This window comes from Sander vitreus, chromosome 1, assembly GCF_031162955.1.
Source record: "Sander vitreus isolate 19-12246 chromosome 1, sanVit1, whole genome shotgun sequence".
NCBI lineage: Eukaryota > Metazoa > Chordata > Actinopteri > Perciformes > Percidae > Sander > Sander vitreus.
The window spans coordinates 39,109,730-39,132,813 of NC_135855.1; the positions used below are offsets into that span (position 1 = coordinate 39,109,730).

A 23,084-nucleotide genomic window follows, 5' to 3' on the forward strand; every position below is an offset into this window, starting at 1 on the left:
AAACAACCTATATCTTAGTATGGCTTGGAGGACTTGTGTGGAAGAGTATGAGGATCAGGTTCAGGTGATGAGAAGAGCTGAGAATATCAAAATGTTATGTGTATGATAATGATTCTTTCCTCTGCCAAAGACGTTATGGTTACAGTCGTTTGTCTGTCTGTTTGGTAAGAATGATATCTTAAAAACACCTCAGATCCCAAAGTAGCTCCCAAGCGCTAAGCGCCGACCATGATCATTGTGATTGGTTTAAAGAAAAGCCGATAAGCCAGAGCGCGTCTTTCTCCCATCTCGGAATGCTGTGTGAACTAGCCAGACCCTCCTCCGCAGCGTGTGGAGGAAGGTCTGGCAAAACGAGACTAGTCTCCCCATGGACATACATTGCGCCATATTCTTGATCCAAGCACCAATGGTTGGTGCCTCCATTTTCTTCCAGATGAGAGCTATAGTCCTTTTTCTGTTTATGCCTTTGAATTGTGTCTACTTCTGTTTATTGTAACAAACTGCTTCAATTGATCTTTATTCTGATGGAATTGATTTATTATCTGGGTATCTGTCTTGTACAACAGCTGGGGGTGTGGGCGAGACAGGGTGAGCGAGCTGTCTGTATCTGTGTATTTGTAGTGTATCTTTTTTTACCTAACGCGGTTCTGTCTGTCTGTGTTTTATAATTTTGTATTTGTGTTTATAGGATCCCTGTCGAAAATGAGATGCTACATCTACAGGGGCTATCCCCTCAGTAAAATCAAAATTTATTTTATTATGTCAGGACACCTCATGATGCATTATCAATATGATACTTGATTTGAGAGTTGAGTTTTTTTTTTAAATATCAGGGATGGATTATGCTATGTGTGTCCTGCTTCTCTTCATGTCAATCATCTGACACATGAGGAGGTAACAATTTATAATTGTTAAATGATAAAAAAACCAAATATATATATATATAAAGAAAAAGAAAAAAACAGGCAGGACCATATTTCTTTACCATCTCATCCACCACGGGCCTGCAGGAACATGTGACTTTGTGCTCTTGTTACCCATAACAAGAGTGGAAGTACTTCTCTTTACCTACAATATAGCCGTCGCTATAAGGCTTAGTTTAGTTAGGCAAACTTTGCAAAATCCTAAACAGTTCCAACTGTTTTCCTTTAGATGTTATCATAAAATCTATGTCACACCTGCGTTGGAGAAATTCTCAGAAATATGTCCGTTATCTGGATAAAAGATGAGAATAAAATTGACAGTGCAGTATAAGAAATTAACAATTATTTAAAGAATGGCAACTGAGAGTTGCGGCGGACCTGCAGTTTTCTCGGAATGCTGCTTCCCCCTGTTTAGTTCGGACTCTGGGGACAGCAAGCAGACCTGTCCCAGATGACCTGAGAGGTCTGGGTGGGTCATAGTGTATAAAAGCATGGACACGTTTTTCCAAATCCTGCTGAGACATTCATTGTCTTAATGTGTCTGTTGAAATTCAGGTCTAAGTCCATGACTAAACCCAGATTTCTGGCTTTGTCTATTGTTTTTAACATTGTTGTTTTAAGCTGAGCGTTGACTTTTAATTGTTCCTCTTTTGCTCCAAAAACAACCGCATCAGTTTTTCCACGACCATATTTCTTTCTCATCCACCACGGGCCTGCAGGAACGTGACTTTGTACTCTTGTTACCCATAACAAGAGTGGAAGTACTTCTCTTTACCTACAATATAGTCGTCGCTATAAGACTTAGTTTAATCAGGCAAACTTTGCAAAATCCTAAACAGTTCCAACTGTTTTACTTTAGATTTTATCATAAAATCTATGTCACACCCGTGTTGGAGAAATTCTCAGAAATATGTCCGTTATCTGTTCAAAAATACCACTAGATTAAAGACGAGAATAAAATTGACAGTGCAGTATAAGAAATTAACAATTATTTAAAGAAAGGCAGCATCAAAAAGAAAGGTCTTCAGCCTTAATGTGAAAGAACTGAGAGTTGCAGCAGGCCTGCAGTTTTCTGGGAGTTTGTTCCAGATATGTGGAGCATAAAAACTGAACGCTGCTTCCCCGTGTTTTGTTCTGACTCTGGGGACAGAAAGCAGACCTGTCCCAGACGAGTGTAGTGTAGCAGCAGATCAGAAATGTATTTTGGCCCTAAACCGTTTAGTGATTTATAAACCAGCAAAAGTTTTGCTGAAATCTATTCTTTGAGGCACTGGAAGCCAGCGTAGAGACTTCAGAACTGGAGTGATGTGATCCACTTTCTTGGTGTTAGTGAGGACTCGAGCAGCAGCGTTCTGAATCAGCTGCAGCTGTCTGATTGATTTTTTAGGGAGACCTGTAAAGACACCGTTACAGTAGTCAAGTCTACTGAAGAAAAAAAGCATGGACAAGTTTTTCCAAATCCTGCTGAGACTTTAAATTGTAACACATTTAGCTGTCAGTAGCTGACGGCCAAATTGCAACGATCGACGTCTGCTAGAAACGTTAACACTGTCACTGCTCACCGATTCTGATCTTCAAAACCTGACTACTCAACCAACCCTGTTTGGGCCGATATAGTGTCTTGTTTTTTAGCCAATATGTTTAGCATGTTTGCCTTTATATTGGCTGGATTGATAATATAAAACAAATAATTATGTCGATGTTTTTGCATGTAGTACATCATGAGAGTCTACATCCACGAGAACGCACTTATGCACAGGTTGCTTTGAGCTAAATGCTAATGTCAGCATGCTCACATGCTCAAAATGACAATAATTCCATGCCAGTGTTTAGCAGGTTTATTGTTGCTTAGTTGGCTCCAGCAACACAAAAATTCTTGATTGATTGCTTCTTTGTTTCTGTATCATGCACACAAAGTGCCCAACCCTTGTGCTATCTTCCCGTCAACCATGAAAAAAACATTTTTGTTGTCCTCTCCTTATCTGTATAAATACAGGTCATTTGGGTAAAAAAGTACTGTACATCCCTCATGTCCTTATAAACAAGAAAATAAAACAAAAAAATGAACCTTGTTCTCAATTTTAGCTAGCCCACATTATAAACTAAGTCTGTTGTCCTCTGGATTGGCGTCGAACCTGCCAATGTCTAGGGCTAAAGGTAACTGTGCACATAGAGATCTTTGTCTTTTGTTTAAATTATACTAACTATTCATTATGAGCCAATAACAACTTCATTTTGGCTACATTCAACATTCAAATAGCCTCCTGCCATCTGATGGGTACCGGTCTGAATCTTAAGCTTACTGTACTGTAATCTGATCACATATGTTTTACAAGGCTATACTTTGTAGATTAAGGTTTCTTTGTCTAACAGTGATATAAGAGATTCTTGCTCTTCCACACTCTTTCAGTTGTCACGCAATTCAATCAAAAAGCACAAGCTTGCTGAGCAGTTTTACAACTTGCTTTGAGCACCGTAAGACATCATTTTTATCTCTCATGCTTTGGGTTAAAATTATTATATTTTACATTCCTTCCAACAGAATTCAGAGTTGAGTAAGCCATCTATTGGTAGAAAGAAAAGTCCCCCAAAAAATTGGTAAATCGGTCAAAAATTTGATACATTTCAATCTCATTGAAGTGCTCATCTGTTAATAACTGCCTAATTCAGTAATAATAATAATAATAATACATTTTATTTATAGAGCGCTTTATAGTAGCCTGTTCCTACCAGACTCTGGTACGCTAGCCTGTTCCTACCAGACTCTGGTACATTAGCCTGTTCCTACCAGACTCTGGTACGCTAGCCTGTTCCTACCAGACTCTGGTACACTAGCCTGTTCCTACCAGACTCTGGTACATTAGCCTGTTCCTACCAGACTCTGGTACGCTAGCCTGTTCCTACCAGACTCTGGTACGCTAGCCTGTTCCTACCAGACTCTGGTACATTAGCCTGTTCCTACCAGACTCTGGTACGCTAGCCTGGTCCTACCAGACTCTGGTACACTATCCTGGTCCTACCAGACTCTGGTCCACTAGCCTGGTCCTACCAGACTCTGGTACATTAGCCTGTTCCTACCAGACTCTGGTACGCTAGCCTGTTCCTACCAGACTCTGGTACATTAGCCTGTTCCTACCAGACTCTGGTACGCTAGCCTGTTCCTACCAGACTCTGGTACATTAGCCTGTTCCTACCAGACTCTGGTACGCTAGCCTGGTCCTACCAGACTCTGGTACACTAGCCTGGTCCTACCAGACTCTGGTCCACTAGCCTGGTCCTACCAGACTCTGGTCCATTATCCTGTTCCTACCAGACTCTGGTACGCTAGCCTGTTCCTACCAGACTCTGGTACATTAGTCTGTTCCTACCAGACTCTGGTACGCTATCCTGTTCCTACCAGACTCTGGTACATTATCCTGGTCCTACCAGACTCTGGTCCATTATCCTGGTCCTACCAGACTCTGGTCCACTAGCCTGGTCCTACCAGACTCTGGTCCATTAGCCTGGTCCTACCAGACTCTGGTACATTTCATTGGTCCAGAGAGTCTGGCCACTCTCTATTGACAAGTGTTAACTTCCTTGAAGGCGGGTACTCTGTTGAAGTTTAAAACTATTGGATCTGCCCAGAGCCACTCTGGATCTGCCATAACCAATCGCTAATGTTTGGTCGTGACGTATGTCATGCGCATGTGCAACAAGAGGGGAGACCGACAACTATCGGCTTATATTTAGCATTAGCATCGTAGCATTTCCCGAACCCCGTGGGGAGGAGGGCCACAACATCATGGCCACCAACAAAACTCAGCAAAGATTGTTCTTGCTTGGGCTTTAACTTCTGGATATTAGGCAGCGTTGCCACAACGGACCGAATGGCTTCGCTCGCATCTTTCTACCGCATGTCCTCAACGTCATTGTTCTCAGCCACTCCCTCTGTTCGCTGATTGGACCGCCAAATATTTGGCCGGAGAAAACCCAGATGGAGTACTGAAGGAAAATGAAAATTGAGCGGAAGTACATAGGAGGGCAGAGCCAGGCTAGCTTTATAGTAACTTACTGGAATAACTGAGTGAGCTGAGTGCTTGCGTGTGTGTGCGCAGGTGTGTGTGTGTGTGTGTGTGTGCATGTGTGTGCGTGCATGTGTGTGTGTGTGTGTGTGTGTTCATGGAACTATTGCTCTTAAGAATGCTGAAGAATGTGGGTGATTTCCAAACAACAGTTCTTCTATGTTAGTTGACCTAAATCACATAAACGTGATCTGGTTTATCAGCTTTTCTTTAAATCAATCACAATCATCATGGTCGGCGCTAAACGCCAGACAGAGCCACGGTGCCTCTGCAAAATAGCCTCGGGAAGGAACTTGTTTTGGTGGAACGTGTGTACGTTCAAAAGTTGTGATAGTCGTGCAACAGAAAACTCAGATTGGACTGATAGTCTAGCTAGCTGTCTGGATTTACCCTGCAGAGATCTGAGGAGCAGTTAACCATAGTCCTCACAAATCCACCAGAGTTTAGAACGCCAACACAAAGAAAGCTGAAAGTGAGGAACATCCGGCCGAAAATGAGGGATATCCGCCGGAATTTCCGGTGGCATCAGAGCAATCACAGAAATGAACCGTCGCCGATATAGACTAGTAGTCAAATCTGGATGTGATGAAGGCCAAGGATTAATGTTTTTGGCAGCAGAGAGCAAGAATGATTGGGGGAGATGAGCTATACTTATCTTTTTTTCAGATCACTATCATACCAGAGCTGCACCTGTCATCTTTACTGCTTTACCCAGAATTGAAAATGTGATGAGAATGTGACAAGCAAGAATGTCACAACAAACACTGAAAAGACTTACTGGAAGACGAATCTGAAAGTTTCTCTCCACCCTGGCACAGTGGGTGTCCCTCAGCGGTGGAGAGTACTCATATCTTTTATTACTGAGTGAAAAAAACAATACAGCTCCATTAAAAAGCTCTGTTACAAGTCTTACATTCAGTAAGAGTAAAAGCAGTAGAGTAAAAAGTATCAACAGCAAAATGTAGTTAAAGTGAGTTTTATCAGTTATATCTGTTCTTGTTGTATATCTAGTGTTTGATCTTTGATGTTATTTCTTTGACTGACTGTGTGACTTTATATTGGCTGGATTGATAATATAAAACAAATAATTATGTCGATGTTTTTGCATGTAGTACATACACGTGTGTGCCTGGGAAAGGTGCTATATAAATAAACCCGTGTATTGCAGCAATCGGAAGGGTCCTGGGTTCATTTCTATGGGGTTCAGATGTAGGGTTATTAGAAAAACACAATTTCTAAGATTCAAATATATTCTGCCTATTTTGCAAGGTATTTTAGGACAGCTGAAGACATGAAAGGGGAGAGAGAGGGGGAACGACACGCAGCAAAGGGCCGCAGGCCGGAGCCGAACAGGAGTGAACCTCTATACATGGGCGCACGCCCCATCAGGTTAGCTACCTAGGTGCCCTGGTTGTGTCATTGTGTGGGACAACATACCTTTCAGCTGAGCTGCTAAAACTTTCCACTCCTAACATATGACAGTGCGTCTTGGCATCAGCTCAGTGACGAAAATGAAAGAACACCTTCACAGATTATCACTTGATGAATATTAGCTCCTACAGTACAAACATATAATATAATGCATTGTGCTTAAGGATCTAAATTACTTCTACCAACAATGTATCTGCCAATAGCTTACAATTCAATCAGACTGTTTACTTCGACACCCTTGGAAGAAACCGGAGCGTCCAGAGGGAACACACAGAGACGTGAACATTCATACCCCATACATTCTCCCTCAAATCCTTATTTTGCAAAAATAAGTTGAACATGTACACTTGATGTGAATTCAAGATTACAACAGTGGCTTGTGACTCTTGTTGCAGAGAAACATTCATGGCTGCAAGGTGAATTCAGAACACTTAGCAGATAAATATACCAGGAAATTTGTCAGAAATCTTCTCAATAATGTAATGTTTAGCTCTCACACGCTGTTACAGGATCTGAGGCTTTGTAATTTGATGTTTCTTGCTGAAGCGAGTCGTAGTTAACTTTTTCTTCTTTTATCAAAGAACCAGACGTATTTTCTAACCCAGTTCTTATGCTTTTGTAGTATGATGAAATTGGGAGAGTTTTATGCCAAGTCAAGCTGCAGTAATATAGATTACAATCCAAATATAAAAACATAATGGAAAATATTGAAGTAAGGCTCTCAGGCATTCTGTATTGCTTTCAACTATTTATTCTCCTTTGGATTGATTTTTCAAATTATATCTGAATCAGCACACATGTAGCCTAGCATCATTTACTCTTCCCTCTTTTGCATCTTTTGTTGGGGATGTAACCTCCTTAAATGTGCAAATGACAATTATTCAACTCAATGATACAGTAATTTATTTTTATTTATTAATAAACCCCTGGATTGTAATATTTTAGATGTGTTTGAGCAAGATTTCTGCTCATGTTCAAAACTTAGTGCACATTCAACATATAACTCATCCCATCTGTGTTCTCTGAGATTTGAAGGAGTTGTGATATTTTGATAAAAACTAAAGTTATAATAGGTTATTAGGCTACAATAATTATTACATGATTGCTCTGCTGATATGGTCGATCTCAGACCTTCTGACAGACACTCAGGTCAGGTCTCTGGTCTCTGAATGAGACAAAGTTTAGGGAAGTGGCTGTACACTGCTCTACTTGTTGTGCATAGGTTTTCTTGGAGCGATGTCATCTGAACCTGTTCATGGGAATGCGTTGCACTTGTACTGTTTATTTAAGTCACATTTCTGCTGACACTGAAGACAAAGGTGAGTGGCTTTCCTGTAAACCTGCAGGTGCAAAGAAGGATGGGCACAGAAAATGTTTCTCAGAACATGGCGTGACCTAAAACAGTAAACTGTACATTCTACATACTGAAATGATGACTAACCCAGACCCACATGCTGGAGTTAGCTCAGCAGCGAGGCAAGGCAGCTTTATTTGTACAGCACATTTCAGCAATGGGGCAATTAAAAGTGCTTTATATAAAACACTAAAGAGCAGTTAAAAACAACTAAACATTTTTAAAATTGAAATTAACAATTATTTAAAGAAATGCAGCATCAAAAAGAAAAGTCTTCAGCCTTGATTTAAAAGAACTGAGAGTTGCAGCAGACCTGCAGTTTTCTGGGAGTTTGTTCCAGATATGTGGAGCATAAAAACTGAACGCTGCTTCCCCGTGTTTAGTTCTGACTCTGGGGACAGAAAGCAGACCTGTCCCAGACGACCTGAGAGGTCTGGGTGGGTCATAGTGTAGTAGCAGATCAGAAATGTATTTTGGCCCTAAACCGTTTAGTGATTTATAAACCAGCAAATGTATTTTGAAATCAATTCTTTGAGGGACAGGAAGCCAGTGTAGAGACTTCAGAACTGGAGTGATGTGATCCACTTTCTTGGTCTTAGTGAGGACTCCAGCAGCAGCGTTCTGAATCAGCTGCAGCTGTCTGATTGACTTTTTAGGGAGACCTGTAAAGACACTGTTACAGTAGACACTGTTACAGTAGTTAAGTCTACTGAAGATAGATTAGGATACAAAAAAAAAGGTCACTGTGTTCATAAGACGTAATTAGATTACCGATACATTAAGTAAAAATGGGAATTATTAGCAGGGTTATATTTTTAAAAGTATAGTTGGCTGCAAGTTAAACCTGTTCTCAAAAGTTGGCTCTGGGTTTAGGATTACTACTGCCAGATTGTAATAGATAATGATAGAATATGAATTCCGGGAACTTCTGAAAACACAGGTGAAACTAGTCCTACTACATTCTTCATTCTTATAACATATCATGTAGAAAGAAAACATGTATTGTCTTCATTTACTTGTAGAAGAGTATTTAAGTAGCAGATCCCGCCTAAGATGAGGCACTCAGGAGGATGGCTTCTCTCACAGTGCTGCTGCTGCATCTGCTGCTTATGCTCTCATCTGCATCTGCATGGTACTACTCGTACTATGGCGGATCACTGACCTTCACTCCAAAAGGACGGTATTCAGATGGGACTTATAAGGTAAGTTAAACATTTTGTGTCAAGCAAATCTCATTAGAGGGTATCCAGACACATCCTGATTATGATCCATCATTGTCACAGAAAAAGAAGATTTCCTCTTAAATCTAATATAATGAATTATGATTGTCGGATCACGATAAACTTAATTGTTATATTAATCTTTTGATTATTTTCTCGATTAATCGATTAGTAGTTTGGTCTATAAAATTGCCAGAAAATGGTGAAAAATGTTTTTCCCAAAGCCCAAGATGACGTCCTAAAATGTCTTGTTTTGCCAACAACTCAAAAATATTTGACATAATTTGCAGCTGTATTTAACACCTGCTTTTCCACATTTTTTCTAGCCTAAAGTTCAACAAACTGTGGGTCGATTGCTACATGTGTAATCTTTGCATAACTTTTTTTACAGGTGGAACTTCACAACAAGCAAACTACAATGTACTGCAATTTCAATTACTACTCGTGCTCCTCTGGTAACTGTGGGTCCCAGACTGAAACCACCAGCACAGCTTTTTACAGTAACTCCTTGGGTTTCTACTATTGTCAAAATGACGCGGTGAACAAAATAAACCTCAACAGCAACCTCCCCTTTGAGATTAGGTGAGATATTACTTATAGCATTTCTTAAAGAGCCCCTATTATACTCATTTTTAGCATCATATTTGTACTCTTGGGGTCTACTAGAATATGTCTGAAACACTCTGTCTGAGCTCTTGGCCCGCCTTCTTGAAAAGCCCAGTCTGCTCTGATTGGTCAGCTGGCCCACTCTGTTGTGTTTGGTCAACCAAATTCAAACAAGCCGCTGGGCCGGCTGTGCTTGCTCAGCAGCACCTATGGGCAGCACATATTAAAAACTGGGCTGGCATTTTCAATCACTGATAAGACATTTCCAACATTTATATTGTAATTAAGAACACGTGAATAAAGTTTAGAGCTAGCATCTGATCTTTACTTCCCACTATGCCATTTTATTGATAATTATTTGCTATATTGTACTCATTATTCAAATATTTCTTCACACAGATACCCCACTAATGTCAATCCCTACATTGGTCAGGGCGTCTGGGCACCAAACTTCAGAAGCTCATGGGCTAACTGGGTAATGACGGCACATGTGGACCTGGGAACCCGATCTGATACTGGTGAATCTAACAGATCCCCCATCACTACTATGTTGCCTGTTCTCAGGTAATGACATGCTGTTTACTATTTTAAAAATGCATGCAGCTTCTTTAAATAGTTAGGGGATTAAATGGTTTTGGTGCTAGACAGAATATTCAGGCGATTGTTTATAAGACAGGTATGATTTTTACTATTGTCACATTCATAGACTGTAAAAATAGTGGACGTAGCATCCGTGACGTCACCCATTGGTTGGTGGACTGTCGTTTTAAAGGCGTTGAGTTTGCCAATACAGCTGTTGCCATCTTGTGTTTTTGCAACCGGACGTGACGATTTTTGAAGAGAGGGCAGAGCTGGGGAGGATGATGCAGCCAAGCCAGTGTTGTTTATGGTTGAAATGGCGCTGTGCTAAGCTAAACGCTAAAAAGGGAAAGTTGCAGATTTTCAACCCTTCTGAGCAGAGTCATCCAGTTTAGATTTATTGGCAGCCAAACGCAGACCTCTGGGTACTGCTGCCGTTCATCTGCAAAGCAGAACAGAAACTCGTCACACTTTACATAAAGTCAAAGATATTTGTAGGAGACCAAATGTTACAGTAAACTGTAATGGAGTGAAAACACACAGTGAGAGGGTCAAAGTTTAAGACGAAAACACGGACAACACCCAAAAACAAGGTTCAGGTCTATCAATGCTTCCCCTGCTTTATCGTTTGTTCTAAAATAAATGGGATCATAATTTACTAAATGAACATCATGCTGTGTTGCAGAAGACTTGAAACTAGCGACTGAGTCCATAAACTCATTATGAAAATCTTTACTGAGGTAATAAATCAAGTGGGAGGTAGGCTCATTTTATCATAGACTTCTACAGAAACAGACTTCTTTTTGGAGCCGGTGGAGTCGCCCCCTGCTGGAAGTTAGAGACAACGCAGCTTTAAGGAGCTTACAACTGGGAATAGAACTAAACAACCCACAACAAAGGTTGAGGAAAAAAGGTTGACACAAAAGAAGCGCTGCCATAACGCTGGCTCTTCCTTGTCTACCTTCCACAATACAAGTGCATATTAAATTTACTCAGAGCATTTCACTAAGAGGTAGGCTAATGCAATAAAAAGGCATTTTTTTGCCGACACTAGATATCAAACAAAAGCCAGACACTATACACAGCAAATAATAACGTCATCTCGGAGCAGACGGACAAAGAGAGCTCTCTTCCTCCATCTCACTGACTCCCTCTGGGTCCGGTTGTTTAAGTGTGCTGATAACTTAACACTACAGGCACATCTTAAATGGGCACTGTACTAGTAATGTTAAATTCTGCTAAAGTCTAGTCAAAGACAAATCTTCATGATGGTGGATGATGAAGACTGTTCCTGATTCAGTTGATTCACATGTTACAGAATAACGAAGAACTGCCCACGATCATACAACATGGCAGTTTTTGATCCTGATGGTGACAAAGTCAGATGCAGGGTACCAACAAACTCAAGTACAAATGAGTGTGGGCTGTGTGGTCTGACTGCAGGTTTCTCTTTCGATCAGGTAAGGAGTTGGCCTAAGTTTCTATCTAACTATCTGTCTATCCATCTCTCTATCCATCTATCTATCTATCCATATATCTAATGATAATACCTCACAACGCCATTCAGCGTAAGAGAAATATTTTTAAAATCATATCACATTATCATATAGAGACAAAGCTCACCGCGGCATACTCTGAAATCCACACCCACAGAAAGGGGAAAACAATCGAGTCATCCAAATTCCACTGTTACACAACTTGCATACCGTTAAATGTGGCCATATGCAGTGCACTAGAGCAGACACTACTCGCACTCAACGGGGGCCATCTTTGCAAAGACCAAAAGCTACGGGACCATCAACGTATTTTTCAAACTTCTGAATGTGTGAGGAAGCTGCAGTGTTTACTATTGAAATGGCGAAAAATGAACTATAACGAACTATGTAACATATATGTGTTTTTCTATACTGCTGCCAGTTAGTGAGAAAAAAAGCTGGTAAATGTTTTGGCGGACAACAATAGGTGGGGATAATGCTCCGGCCGGCTGCAGTTTACCATTAAACAGAAGAAGAGTAATTTTCGGTCAGTGCATAGCGGCTGTACGCGACACACTACCCTGATGAAATTTAGGCACTACACAAGTGTGTAAATAGTGCACACAGTGTACTACATGTAAGTGTACTCACGGAAGTATCCGAATTGAGACACTGTAAACTTCCATGATATCTGGCCGGTCCACAGACTATACATTGTGACATCACAGGTTTTTAAATCGCTTTTCTTGGCTTGAGGGAATTTTTTTTTAAATATAAAAAGTCCATGGAATAAAAATTCTTAATAGAAAGATCCGTGGTTTCACCCTGTACGTTGAAAAAGTGACACCAAGTGATCCCTACCAACAGTGTTTTAAAAATTTCCCCAAAGGAATACCCAGAATGTCAAATATCGCCGTGGATGGGATTGCATCTGAATTAGTTGAAAACCACCTGCGTCTGACACGCGCTAAAGGATCATTTTTGTGCCAAAGGCTCATGATCAAGCATTAGTTTTTGACGCCCTGGGAGTGAGACTGTGTTGTTGTAATGTGTATTGTGTAATGAAAGTATCTCTCCTTTTTGTCAGAACTCCTGCTCCCTAAAATATATAAACAGTAATCAATATGGAATCCATCCAATTGAGCTTGTGGTGGAGGACTTTCCCAACAAACCGATTACACTGGCCTACTCTGATGGATCCTACACGATAAAGCACCCTCTTTCAGTGTTGAGGCATAAACGAGCACCAACCACAACCTATCCAACAACAGCCGCTCCAACAACCACAGTTGCTACAACAACCACAGTCACTCCAACAACCACAGTTACTACAACAACCACAGTCGCTCCAACAACCACAGGTGCTACAACCACAGCCGCTCCAACAACCACAGCCGCTCCAACAACCACAGTCGCTACAACCACAGCCGCTCCAACAACCACAGCTGCTACAACCACAGCCGCTCCAACAACCACAGCCGCTCCAACAACCACAGTTGCTACAACCACAGCCGCTCCAACAACCACAGTCGCTCCAACAACCACAGCCGCTCCAACAACCACAGTCGCTACAACCACAGCCGCTCCAACAACCACAGTTGCTACAACCACAGCTGCTCCAACAACCACAGTCGCTCCAACAACCACAGCCGCTCCAACAACCACAGTTGCTACAACCACAGTCGCTCCAACAACCACAGCTGCTCCAACAACCACAGTTGCTACAACCACAGCCGCTCCAACAACCACAGTTGCTACAACCACAGCTGCTCCAACAACCACAGTTGCTACAACCACAGCCGCTCCAACAACCACAGTTGCTACAACCACAGCTGCTCCAACAACCACAGTTGCTACAACCACAGTCGCTCCAACAACCACAGTCGCTCCAACAACCACAGTTGCTACAACCACAGCCGCTCCAACAACCACAATTGCTACAACCACAGTTGCTCCAACAACCACAGTTGCTACAACAACAGACGCTCCAACAACCACAGTTGCTACAACCACAGCCGCTCCAACAACCACAGTTGCTACAACCACAGTTGCTCCAACAACCACAGTTGCTACAACAACAGACGCTCCAACAACCACAGTTGCTACAACAACAGACGCTCCAACAACCACAGTTGCTACAACCACAGTTGCTCCAACAACCACAGTTGCTACAACAACAGCCGCTCCAACAACCACAGTTGCTACAACAACAGCCGCTCCAACAACCACAGATGCTACAACAACAGCCGCTACAACTACAGTCGCTCCCACCACAGCCGCTCCAACAACCACACAGCTTTACCGAACAACAATTGCTCCTTTGAGCAAGCTTCCTCTGCAGTTCACTGTTTATGGTATGGTTATGTTCTATATATTCAAACAACCAGGGGTGGAGCCAGACATTGTTAACAGCACATCAAACCCATATAGGCGGTCCTGGGGCATTCTCCATAAGGCAGCAGCTATATGCGCTATTTTTCAAGCCATTTAATTTTAGAATGCCTAAACACCCGCACATCATTTTGGGAAAAACATGCTAGTTGCCAATTCTGTAGAGCTGACATCCCATTTTGTGTCTAATAGCTCTTTGACTGTCTTTGTCATTCTAAAACCAGAACAGGACAAATGTTAAGGCTGACTAATTTTCACTCTTGTCACCTAAAAAGAGGCAGAAATTGTCTGATACTGTTTTTGAGTTACATAACGTAACGGCGTAAACAGCATTACAAATCTTGACAGTTCAGGATACAAGGCTATAGTTTCGCAGTAGATTTTTTTCTTCATTGATTTACTGATCCAGTCAAAGAGACTGAAAGGAAGTGACAAAACGCTGAAGTTATTTTATTAACCTAAAATATTTCGGGCTTTTGAGAATCCCTCCTTCCCCCACTCCAACAACGCTCCAACCCGCTCCTCCCCTGTTAAAAACATTGATTTGAATATTAACATTTCATACATTTTTTTAATCTCCTCCCTTCTGATTTTCAGTGGACTATCACAATGCCCCTTCATGCCTTGATGGGGATTACTTTCCCACTTTCTTGTCACCAACTCCGCGCAATGGAGTGAATCTTCCTGCGTATGTCAACCGCACCCTCAAAATCAAAGTCAAATCCGAAGCACAATACACCACGTAAGGAATAATAAAATCATTGTATAATTTTGCAGAAATGTGTTTTTTATACATTAATGTAATGTGCACCAATATCACATTTTGGAAGAATGTTACCCATTTCAAAGTTATGAAAGCATTGTTTCTCCTGTAGGATTTATGACTTGATTGTCACTGGACCAATGGGCATTTCAAAGCAGAAAATCTCCACAGACGAATATATCATAAATTGGACACCAACTGAAAATGAATTGAATGAACATTTTCCTATTTGCTTCGTTTCGGAAGCAAGAGACATGTGAGTTTTTATACCTAATAGACTTTATTTATTTGTTTTTTGTATATTTTTACATCAACTAATTGCATCATCAATTCTCTGGCACAACAGTTCATCATTAAACTATCCATTCTCTCTCAATGTTATATTCTAGGTATTACCAAGTCTTTCAATCAGAGCCACGCTGTGTGATCGTGGATGTTGGATCCGATGGTTAGTTGACTTTATTTTAACTCTAGGGATATAATTCAATATCTTTTAATAGATGGGTCGCATATGTTTGTCATAAAGTTGATAGATTTCAAGTTTAACGTCATTTACCAACACAAATAAATGTTCACCCTTTTTTTTAGAGACCACTGTGACATGCAATGAAACAACGATAACGGTGGAAGTGGAGAAGTCCTACCTCATCAGACACAACGAGGGCAAATTGCATCTGAACGACTTCAGCGATGCTTCCTGCGACCTGGAAACACGCTCCAACACAACCCACCTGGTGGCTGTCATGTCACTGAACACATGTGGAACCACTGTAGAGGTACAGGATGCAAAACTGTACCACATCTGGGTTTTATTCAGCGATTATTTTAATCAAAGAACTCAACAGTGTGGTTCCACAAGTGAAAATCCCATTCCCCTGTAGATGCCACAAGTCCGTACTACACTACCCACAATCCTAAGCGTGACAGTGACGCCTCTGTGTGGTTGGAGCTCACTGTTACTATGGAAATGTTTACCGAACCCATAAACCGACTAGTGAATTGCTACCATTGAAGTCTGTGGTTGTTTATGTCTTGTACTTTTGCCTTTTTCCATTTTTTTTTTCTTTCAGCGATGTAAAGTCAGCATGCCTGGTAGCTAGACTTATGACTTGTGATGAATGGCTCGCCAGAATTGGCCAGAATTGGCCAAAATTGACCGTGGATTTTGAAAACGACACCAAAGTACCAGAAGTGCTACTAGCTGAAGCTCCAGTCTGCTAGCCAAGTTGTAAATGGACCATTTGGTCATCTGGTGCTGAAACAGCTGAGGGCACCAAACTAAACTTAAACAACTTTTTGGTTGTAACATGTAAAAATTGATTTGCAATGCATTATTGTATATATTAGTCTCCAAACTCACGGCTTCATTCATCAACAGTTTCTTAAATGTATTCTTTAATCTAATAAGACATGTCACTATTTAAGTATTGACTTGTAGTAGTAACAACTATTCCTACTGCTTCCTCTCCTAATTAAATTCTCTTTCATTTTTAGGAGGATGAAAACAACATCATCTTCAAAAACATGATCACATCCGGTGACCCAACTAAAATCATTTCCAGACAAAATGACGTCGAGATCGTCTTTTCCTGCACCTTTCCAAAGCGAACCAACCTGACACTGGGATTCAAGCACAAGAACCCGTACGTCTTCACAGAGAAGGGCTTCGGGACTTTCACCTTCCAGTTTGAATTCTTCCAGAGCCAGCGGTTCAGAAAAAGAATTGAAAGCAGCACTTACCCAGTGGAGGTGTACCTCAAACAGATGATCTTCATGCAGATCGAGGCGACCACTTCCATCCCCAACACAGAGCTGTTTGTGGAGTCCTGCAAGGCGACTCCATTTGACAACCCAAACTCTCACATCAGCTACACCATCATCGAAAATGGGTAGGCGTACGCAATGAAAAGGCTTTTGTTCGGTACCAGAAAATTTCCAGTTATTGACCATTGTATCTGCATCATGCCACAGGTGTGTAAGAGACAACACGGTGGAAATCTACAACAGCTCCAACTCTCAATTCAGATTTGGAATGGAGGCTTTTGAGTTCATCGGTGCTCATGAAGAGGTAAGGTTACTTTAAAAAAAAAAAAAAAAAGTAAATTATATCTTTAAATCTTCAGAACCTTTCACAACCTAATGTGAAAAAAAATGTAATAGCGTGATTATACATTTAAAAAAAACACATTTAAAACCACAGCATACTTTAGCATTTTTACCCCTCTGCCTTTTTTAAATGGCATCTCTTTGGTGTGAATGCAAAATGTCCCACCGTTGGGAAATACCTGACATCAAAACCCTTATGTTGGTGTTAAAATATCAGATTTTAGCAACTCTGAGTGTTGGAATTAAGCAGTTCCAGTTATGCTTGGCGCTGATGGCTCTGCTCTTGATAAGGCTCCCTGGACCAGCCAAGCAGCATGCCAAGCTGAGACAGAAAGCACCATGCAGAACCCCCCCCCTGGGTAAAAAAAAGAGTGAGCCAAAAGAAAGACATTGAAAACCATTTTAAACTTCGATTCATGTTAGTTCTCTGAACTTGTAAGGTGGAGGCTGGGGTGGTGGAGGCAAAGCGTCGCCAGCGGCAGCAGCAGTGACTGAAGCAGTGTCAGTGTAGCAGGAATCAGTGAGGAGGGAGTCATATTCAAAAGGACCACCTTGATGTAGGAATGGCTGTGATTGGTGTGTGTATGATAGGAATGATAATTTAATCAGCGGCGTATGACTTCCGTGTCCTGCATGAACTAACGCTAAGCTTACTTAAATGAAAATGCACTTGCACAATAGTCTCCATTACATACATACTTTGTTTAGAAAGTACAAAGAACTTTTTACGACTTTACCTCTGTGTGTCTGCAGGTGTACATCACTTGCTCGGTCATCCTGTGTGAGACTGGCGTTCGCGGGAGCAGGTGCTCTCAGGGATGCATCAACTCCAACTCAGGGAACCTTCGGGTCAAAAGAGAAGCTGTAGCCCAGTCTTCCCGCCACACCATTTCCCAGGGACCTTTGTACCTGACTAAAATTTCTGACAGCCAAGGTGAGTGTGCACATACATCAGCATATACTATCAAATTACCAGATACACTGAGGTCACGTATGTAAATGAATTCAGTGTGAAAATTCACCAGCAGGGAGATGATGCTGATAAATCCAAACACTCAAATCTCATATTTAGTTTTAAAATGTGTTTTGTGATTGGACACAGCCATTCACACTGGCCTGATATATTAATATGCATATATCATGTTATTGATCTAAATTTCTGTCTGTTTTTTTCATTTCAGCATCTGGCCCGAGCCTGAATATGGGCCTGAACATCATCTTCATTGTTGGCTGCCTCCTGGCATGCGGAGTGGTGATCTACAGATCAAGGAGGTCCAGAGCTAAATACCAACCGCTGCCAACCTTTGAGACAGACTGAAGACAGAGACGCCATTTAGACCCAGTCTGATTATGAGCAAGATTCTCAGAAGCGTCTAATCTGCCACATACTTGATTTAACAAAAGAAGATGAATTAACCCCAACTTTATTGAGATGATTCGATGCATTCCGGCTTTGTTCATTTTTCAAAAACACGTTGACATTTCAAGCCTTTCGACCATCAAAAGAGTGTTGGATTAGCCCTGTTATGCTACCACCGTACTGGAGGTTTGAATCATTGTTACACAGTGACGCAGTGTGTACACGGGTTTAGTCAGCACATCAGCTGCTTGGAAATTTGGAAAAAAGAAAATTCCTGTGGGCAATAAATATCTAAAGACTTTTTTTACACACTTTTAGGGGTTTTTAGTGAAACATTTTAGTCACTTGATATAGTATATCAACTTACTGATGAAGTATGATTGAAATGTCTGTCTGCTCATAATAAAATATGCCTGCCTTGACTTTTATATTTAGACATTTTTTACCTCCAAGGTTTGAAACACACATTTAAGTGCCAAATAATGAACAATAAAAGACATAATGGGTGAAATAATGGGTCTTTTTTTATTTGTTTTGTTTTGTCTACAGTAACATCGTAATGTGCAGTTATTTCTTTTAACCAACACAAAAAAATCTCTGAGTGTCTAACTCGATATGTCACAGCCTTTCGCGATGTGTATGATGTGGAAGTTGATTTTGCGATGACGATAAAAAATCAATATATTGTGCAGCCCTAGACTCAGTGATAGCAGTGTAGAAGTGCACCACCATCGTCTTTGACAGGTTGAACTATCGCAGGAAATACATCCTCTGCTGGGCTTTTTTGAGATCTTGTGAGAAGATGGCGCCCAGAAAGCGGCGAGACTCCACAATGTTGTCTGTAGAGTCACCCAGGGTGATGGGGGCGGGTGGGGCTGCGTCCTTCCTAAAGTCCACAACCATCTCCACTGTCTTAAGAGGTTGTTCTGACTGCACCAGGTCACCAGGTATATGTGGCTGTCATAAAACGTAGGTATTTCAAGTATTGGGCAACAGTCTGTGAGAGCTGTGTGGAGTCAATCCCTGCTCGCCCTCTTTCTTCAGTATTTCGAGTGCAGGCCCTTTTAAATGACGGAACTGCCAAAAGTCATTATAGTAATAAGCAAAACAATGTAGATTATTAACCCTTGTGTTGTCTTTCTCTCGACTATGAAAAAAACACTTTTGTTGTCCCTATCTCCCTATGTTTTGTTGCTTTTTTCAACCAAAAAAAAATGTATTAAATTGTTTTTGTTTGTTTTTTCCAACATTTCTATTTTCTGTCTATTTTGCGTGTGCGGATCACGATTGTGATTGGTTTAAAAAAAATGCCAAAAAACAAAGTGAACTTCGCTCTCCGGTTTGAAAGCGCTGTGTTTTTTCCATTGGATATTGAAGTTCATTAATTAGGTGTTTTGGCTAGCCGAGTGGCACTCTATCCATGGTATAAGGGGGATTTAATTCTTGCATGTTTTGACCCCCCCTCCTGCTTTTTTCACAAATTGCATCCTGCATGTACGTATTTTATACTTATATGCACTTGCACAAGTATATAACTTATGTTACGTAACAAACATACCTATTGTTACCTAAACCAAAATCGTTTTCTAATCCTAACCAAGTAGTTTTGTTGCCTAAACCAACCCAAACTGAGACCGTTTCACAATGTGTTGTGCAGCCCTGCAAGTGCAGAGCGGACGTTAGAGGGGTTCTTTGAGCGCCATAAGGCCACTGAACAAGCTGCTGTATTTGATAAGTTGGGATGTACAGCAATTAATGGTTAATTAATAAAAACACTTTCTTGAAGATGCAGCACAATAAGTGATACATTCTGCAGGGTGCATAATAAGTTATACAGAACAGAAACCAAATATGTCGAAAAGATCAACTTATCAAAGATAAGGCAAGCGATACCATCTACCTCTCTATCTATCTATCTATCTATCTATCTATCTATCTATCTATCTATCTAACTATCCATCCATCCATCTATCTATTTATAAATTACAGGAACGTCTGTGTGTCTGTGTGTCTGTGTTTCTGTGTGTCTGTGTGGCTGTGTGTCTGTTATTCGATATCTCTCGATATATATGGATTTCAAACTTGACAGGTGTCTTGCTACGGGCACGAGTATGTGCAGTGCCAAGTTTGACGTTGTTTGGATAAGAAATGCAAAAGTTATAAATTGTTAAATATATATCGGTAAAAGAAGCACACATTGGCTTTTGTCGCTGGCCACTCCCTCTCTCCCCACTTCAGACAACAAGTGGCAGACAGAGCGTGATGCCACTTATAGGCAGGCTACCAGACATAGTGTTAAGTTGCTGTGAGCTGTTGCCTATATTCACCACTTCTAAACAGAGGCAGAACATAACTTAATCTCTGAGATTATTCCTTCAGAGCACTGTGCAGTGTGAGAAAATCTCAGAGCTGAACCGGGCAGACACAGCAGTTTTCATCAGACTCACCCTGGGGAGGGTTAATTAAGTCTACTGCTAATTTACAACACTAATAACATTACCATCCATCCATCCATCCATCTTCGTCCACTTATGCGGGGTCGGTCGCGGGGGCAGCAGTAACACTGCTGCTGGAGTCCTCACTAAGACCAAGAAAGTGGATCACATCACTCCTGTTCTGAAGTCTTTGCACTGGCTTCCTGTCCCTCAAAGAATTGATTTCAAAATACTTTTGCTGGTTTATAAATCACTAAACGGTTTAGGGCCAAAATACATTTCTGATCTGCTGCTACACTATGACCCACCCAGACCTCTCAGGTCATCTGGGACAGGTCTGCTTTCTGTCCCCAGAGTCAGAACTAAACACGGGGAAGCAGCGTTCAGTTTCTATGCTCCACATATCTGGAACAAACTCCCAGAAAACTGCAGGTCTGCTGCAACTCTCAGTTCTTTTAAATCAAGGCTGAAGACTTTTCTTTTTGATGCTGCCTTTCTTTAAATAATTGTTAATTTCTTATACTGCACTGAGAACTTTATGAGAACTGCTCTTTAGTGTTTTATATAAAGCACTTTTAATTGCCCCATTGCTGAAATGTGCTGTACAAATAAAGCTGCCTTGCCTCGCTGCAGGACCAACTCCAGCATGTGGGTCTGGGTTAGTCATCATTTCAGTATGTAGAATGTACAGTTTACTGTTTTAGGTCATGCCATGTTCTGAGAAACATTTTCTGTGCCCATCCTTCTTTGCACCTGCAGGTTTACAGGAAAGCCACTCACCTTTGTCTTCAGTGTCAGCAGAAATGTGACTTAAATAAAACAGTACAAGTGCAACGCATTCCCATGAACAGGTTCAGATGACATCGCTCCAAGAAAACCTATGCACAACAATTTGTATGATACCTTGCGAAATTATGTTGACTGCCGACCAGTCACATGAAAGTTAAGTTTAGCCAAGAAAAGATGACTGTGAGCTGGGGACCGGTCACTGTGAGGTGAGGGTCCTGACAGCGGTCGCTACAGTTAGGTTTAGCCGGAAAAAAGGTTAAATCAATGTGTTTCAGCTAAAGCAAAATCAGCAGAGAAGCAACATGTCGGCCGAGGGTCAAAGGTCACAGAGACACACAGAGTTCAGAGGATGACCGCCATGTTTGCTGATCTCTCTGAGTCCAGAACAGAAAGATATGTGAAGTCTGCAGATCTGTGAGACGTTCAGACAGTGACTCAGCGTTATCGATCACAGCTGATCATCTGAACACAGTCTTTCAGCAGGTTTCTCACATTGCTGAATATGACAAAAGAATTTAAAAGGTGCAACCTGTAAAATTTGACTCCTTTGATGACACAACGCCATCACCTTTGTATGATCTCGTATGAATAATGCCGACCAGTTACGTGACAAAGTTTAGCCGACCGGTCCCGTGACAGTTAAGTTTGGCTGTTTTTACAGTTAACGGCCAAGAAAACATGACAGTGAGCCAGGTACTGGTCACTGTGTGGATGGTCCTTACAGCTGCGACGACAGTTACATTTAGACATCAAAACAACTAGTCATAGGGAAGGCAAAGGAGGATTGATATGGTGACAGGGGAGAAAAACATGGGCGGTAACAGCTATAAAACCCAACCAATGTTACTGGCAGTGGTTGCTACGCCAACACAGTCCGATCTTTTGACCTGAGCGAAGTTGAAGGTGAACTAAAGGTGCCCGTGATGCTGCTGAAAGGAACAACAGAAGCGACATACCTTCATTGCATAAAATAAATGGACTGTGATAAGAGATGTAGAAAAGCTGGTTGTTCTAGGAGGAGGAAGGCATGTCACTGTTCTGAATACCATCTGATTGATGTTGTTACAATTGCTTGACAGATAAGGTATCAGAATGGTTTCATTTACTTAAGTTTCTCTTTTGAAGGGGAGAAACCTGGTAGTAAACATATATTTTAGCATTTTTATAACAGCACACTATTTTTTAAACATTTGTCCTGCATTCAGTTCTTACTTTTCTTTTAAAATAAATATGGATGTCTGCAACCATGTCAGTTTTAAGCTGTCTTACACTACAATAGAGCTGCAAAGATGTATCGATTAGTTGTCAACTATTAAATCAATCGCCAACTGTTAGGATTTGTGTAATCGGTTTGAGTCCATTTTTATGAAAATAAAAGTAAATATGTTCTAGTTTCTTCTCTCCTCTGTGACAGTAAACTGAATATCTATGAGTTGTGGACAAAACAAGACATTTGAGGACGTCATCTTGGAGTTTGGGAAACACTGATCCACAGTTTCAACATATAAGATAAGATAGACTTTATTAATCCCACACTGGGGAAATTCCCTCATTACAGCAGTTTAAAAAATGTGCACACATCAGAACA

General features: G+C 41.1%; 1 protein-coding gene across 1 annotated transcript; it reads left to right on the forward strand.

Annotated features, from left to right (window-relative positions):
* Positions 1-8,809: 8,809 nt before the first annotated feature.
* On the forward strand, positions 8,810-18,786 carry LOC144521147 (uncharacterized). Its single transcript, XM_078255513.1, has 13 exons — positions 8,810-8,974; positions 9,384-9,574; positions 9,998-10,162; positions 11,496-11,637; positions 12,740-14,006; positions 14,641-14,785; positions 14,919-15,062; positions 15,196-15,254; positions 15,395-15,582; positions 16,301-16,695; positions 16,778-16,874; positions 17,666-17,846; positions 18,094-18,786. The coding sequence occupies exons 1-13, from the start codon at positions 8,843-8,845 to the stop codon at positions 18,228-18,230; spliced, it is 3,243 nt and encodes a 1,080-aa protein (XP_078111639.1). The 5' UTR covers positions 8,810-8,842; the 3' UTR covers positions 18,231-18,786.
* Positions 18,787-23,084: the final 4,298 nt, after the last annotated feature.

Excerpts from the sequence above, each read along its gene's own strand:
- LOC144521147 (XM_078255513.1), top strand. The coding sequence starts at position 8,843 with ATGGCTTCTCTCACAGTGCTGCTGCTGCATCTGCTGCTTATGCTCTCA. Across the intron at positions 14,786-14,918 it reads TCCGAAGCACAATACACCAC|GATTTATGACTTGATTGTCA; the intron begins GTAAGGAATAAT and ends TTTCTCCTGTAG. Across the intron at positions 15,063-15,195 it reads GTTTCGGAAGCAAGAGACAT|GTATTACCAAGTCTTTCAAT; the intron begins GTGAGTTTTTAT and ends GTTATATTCTAG.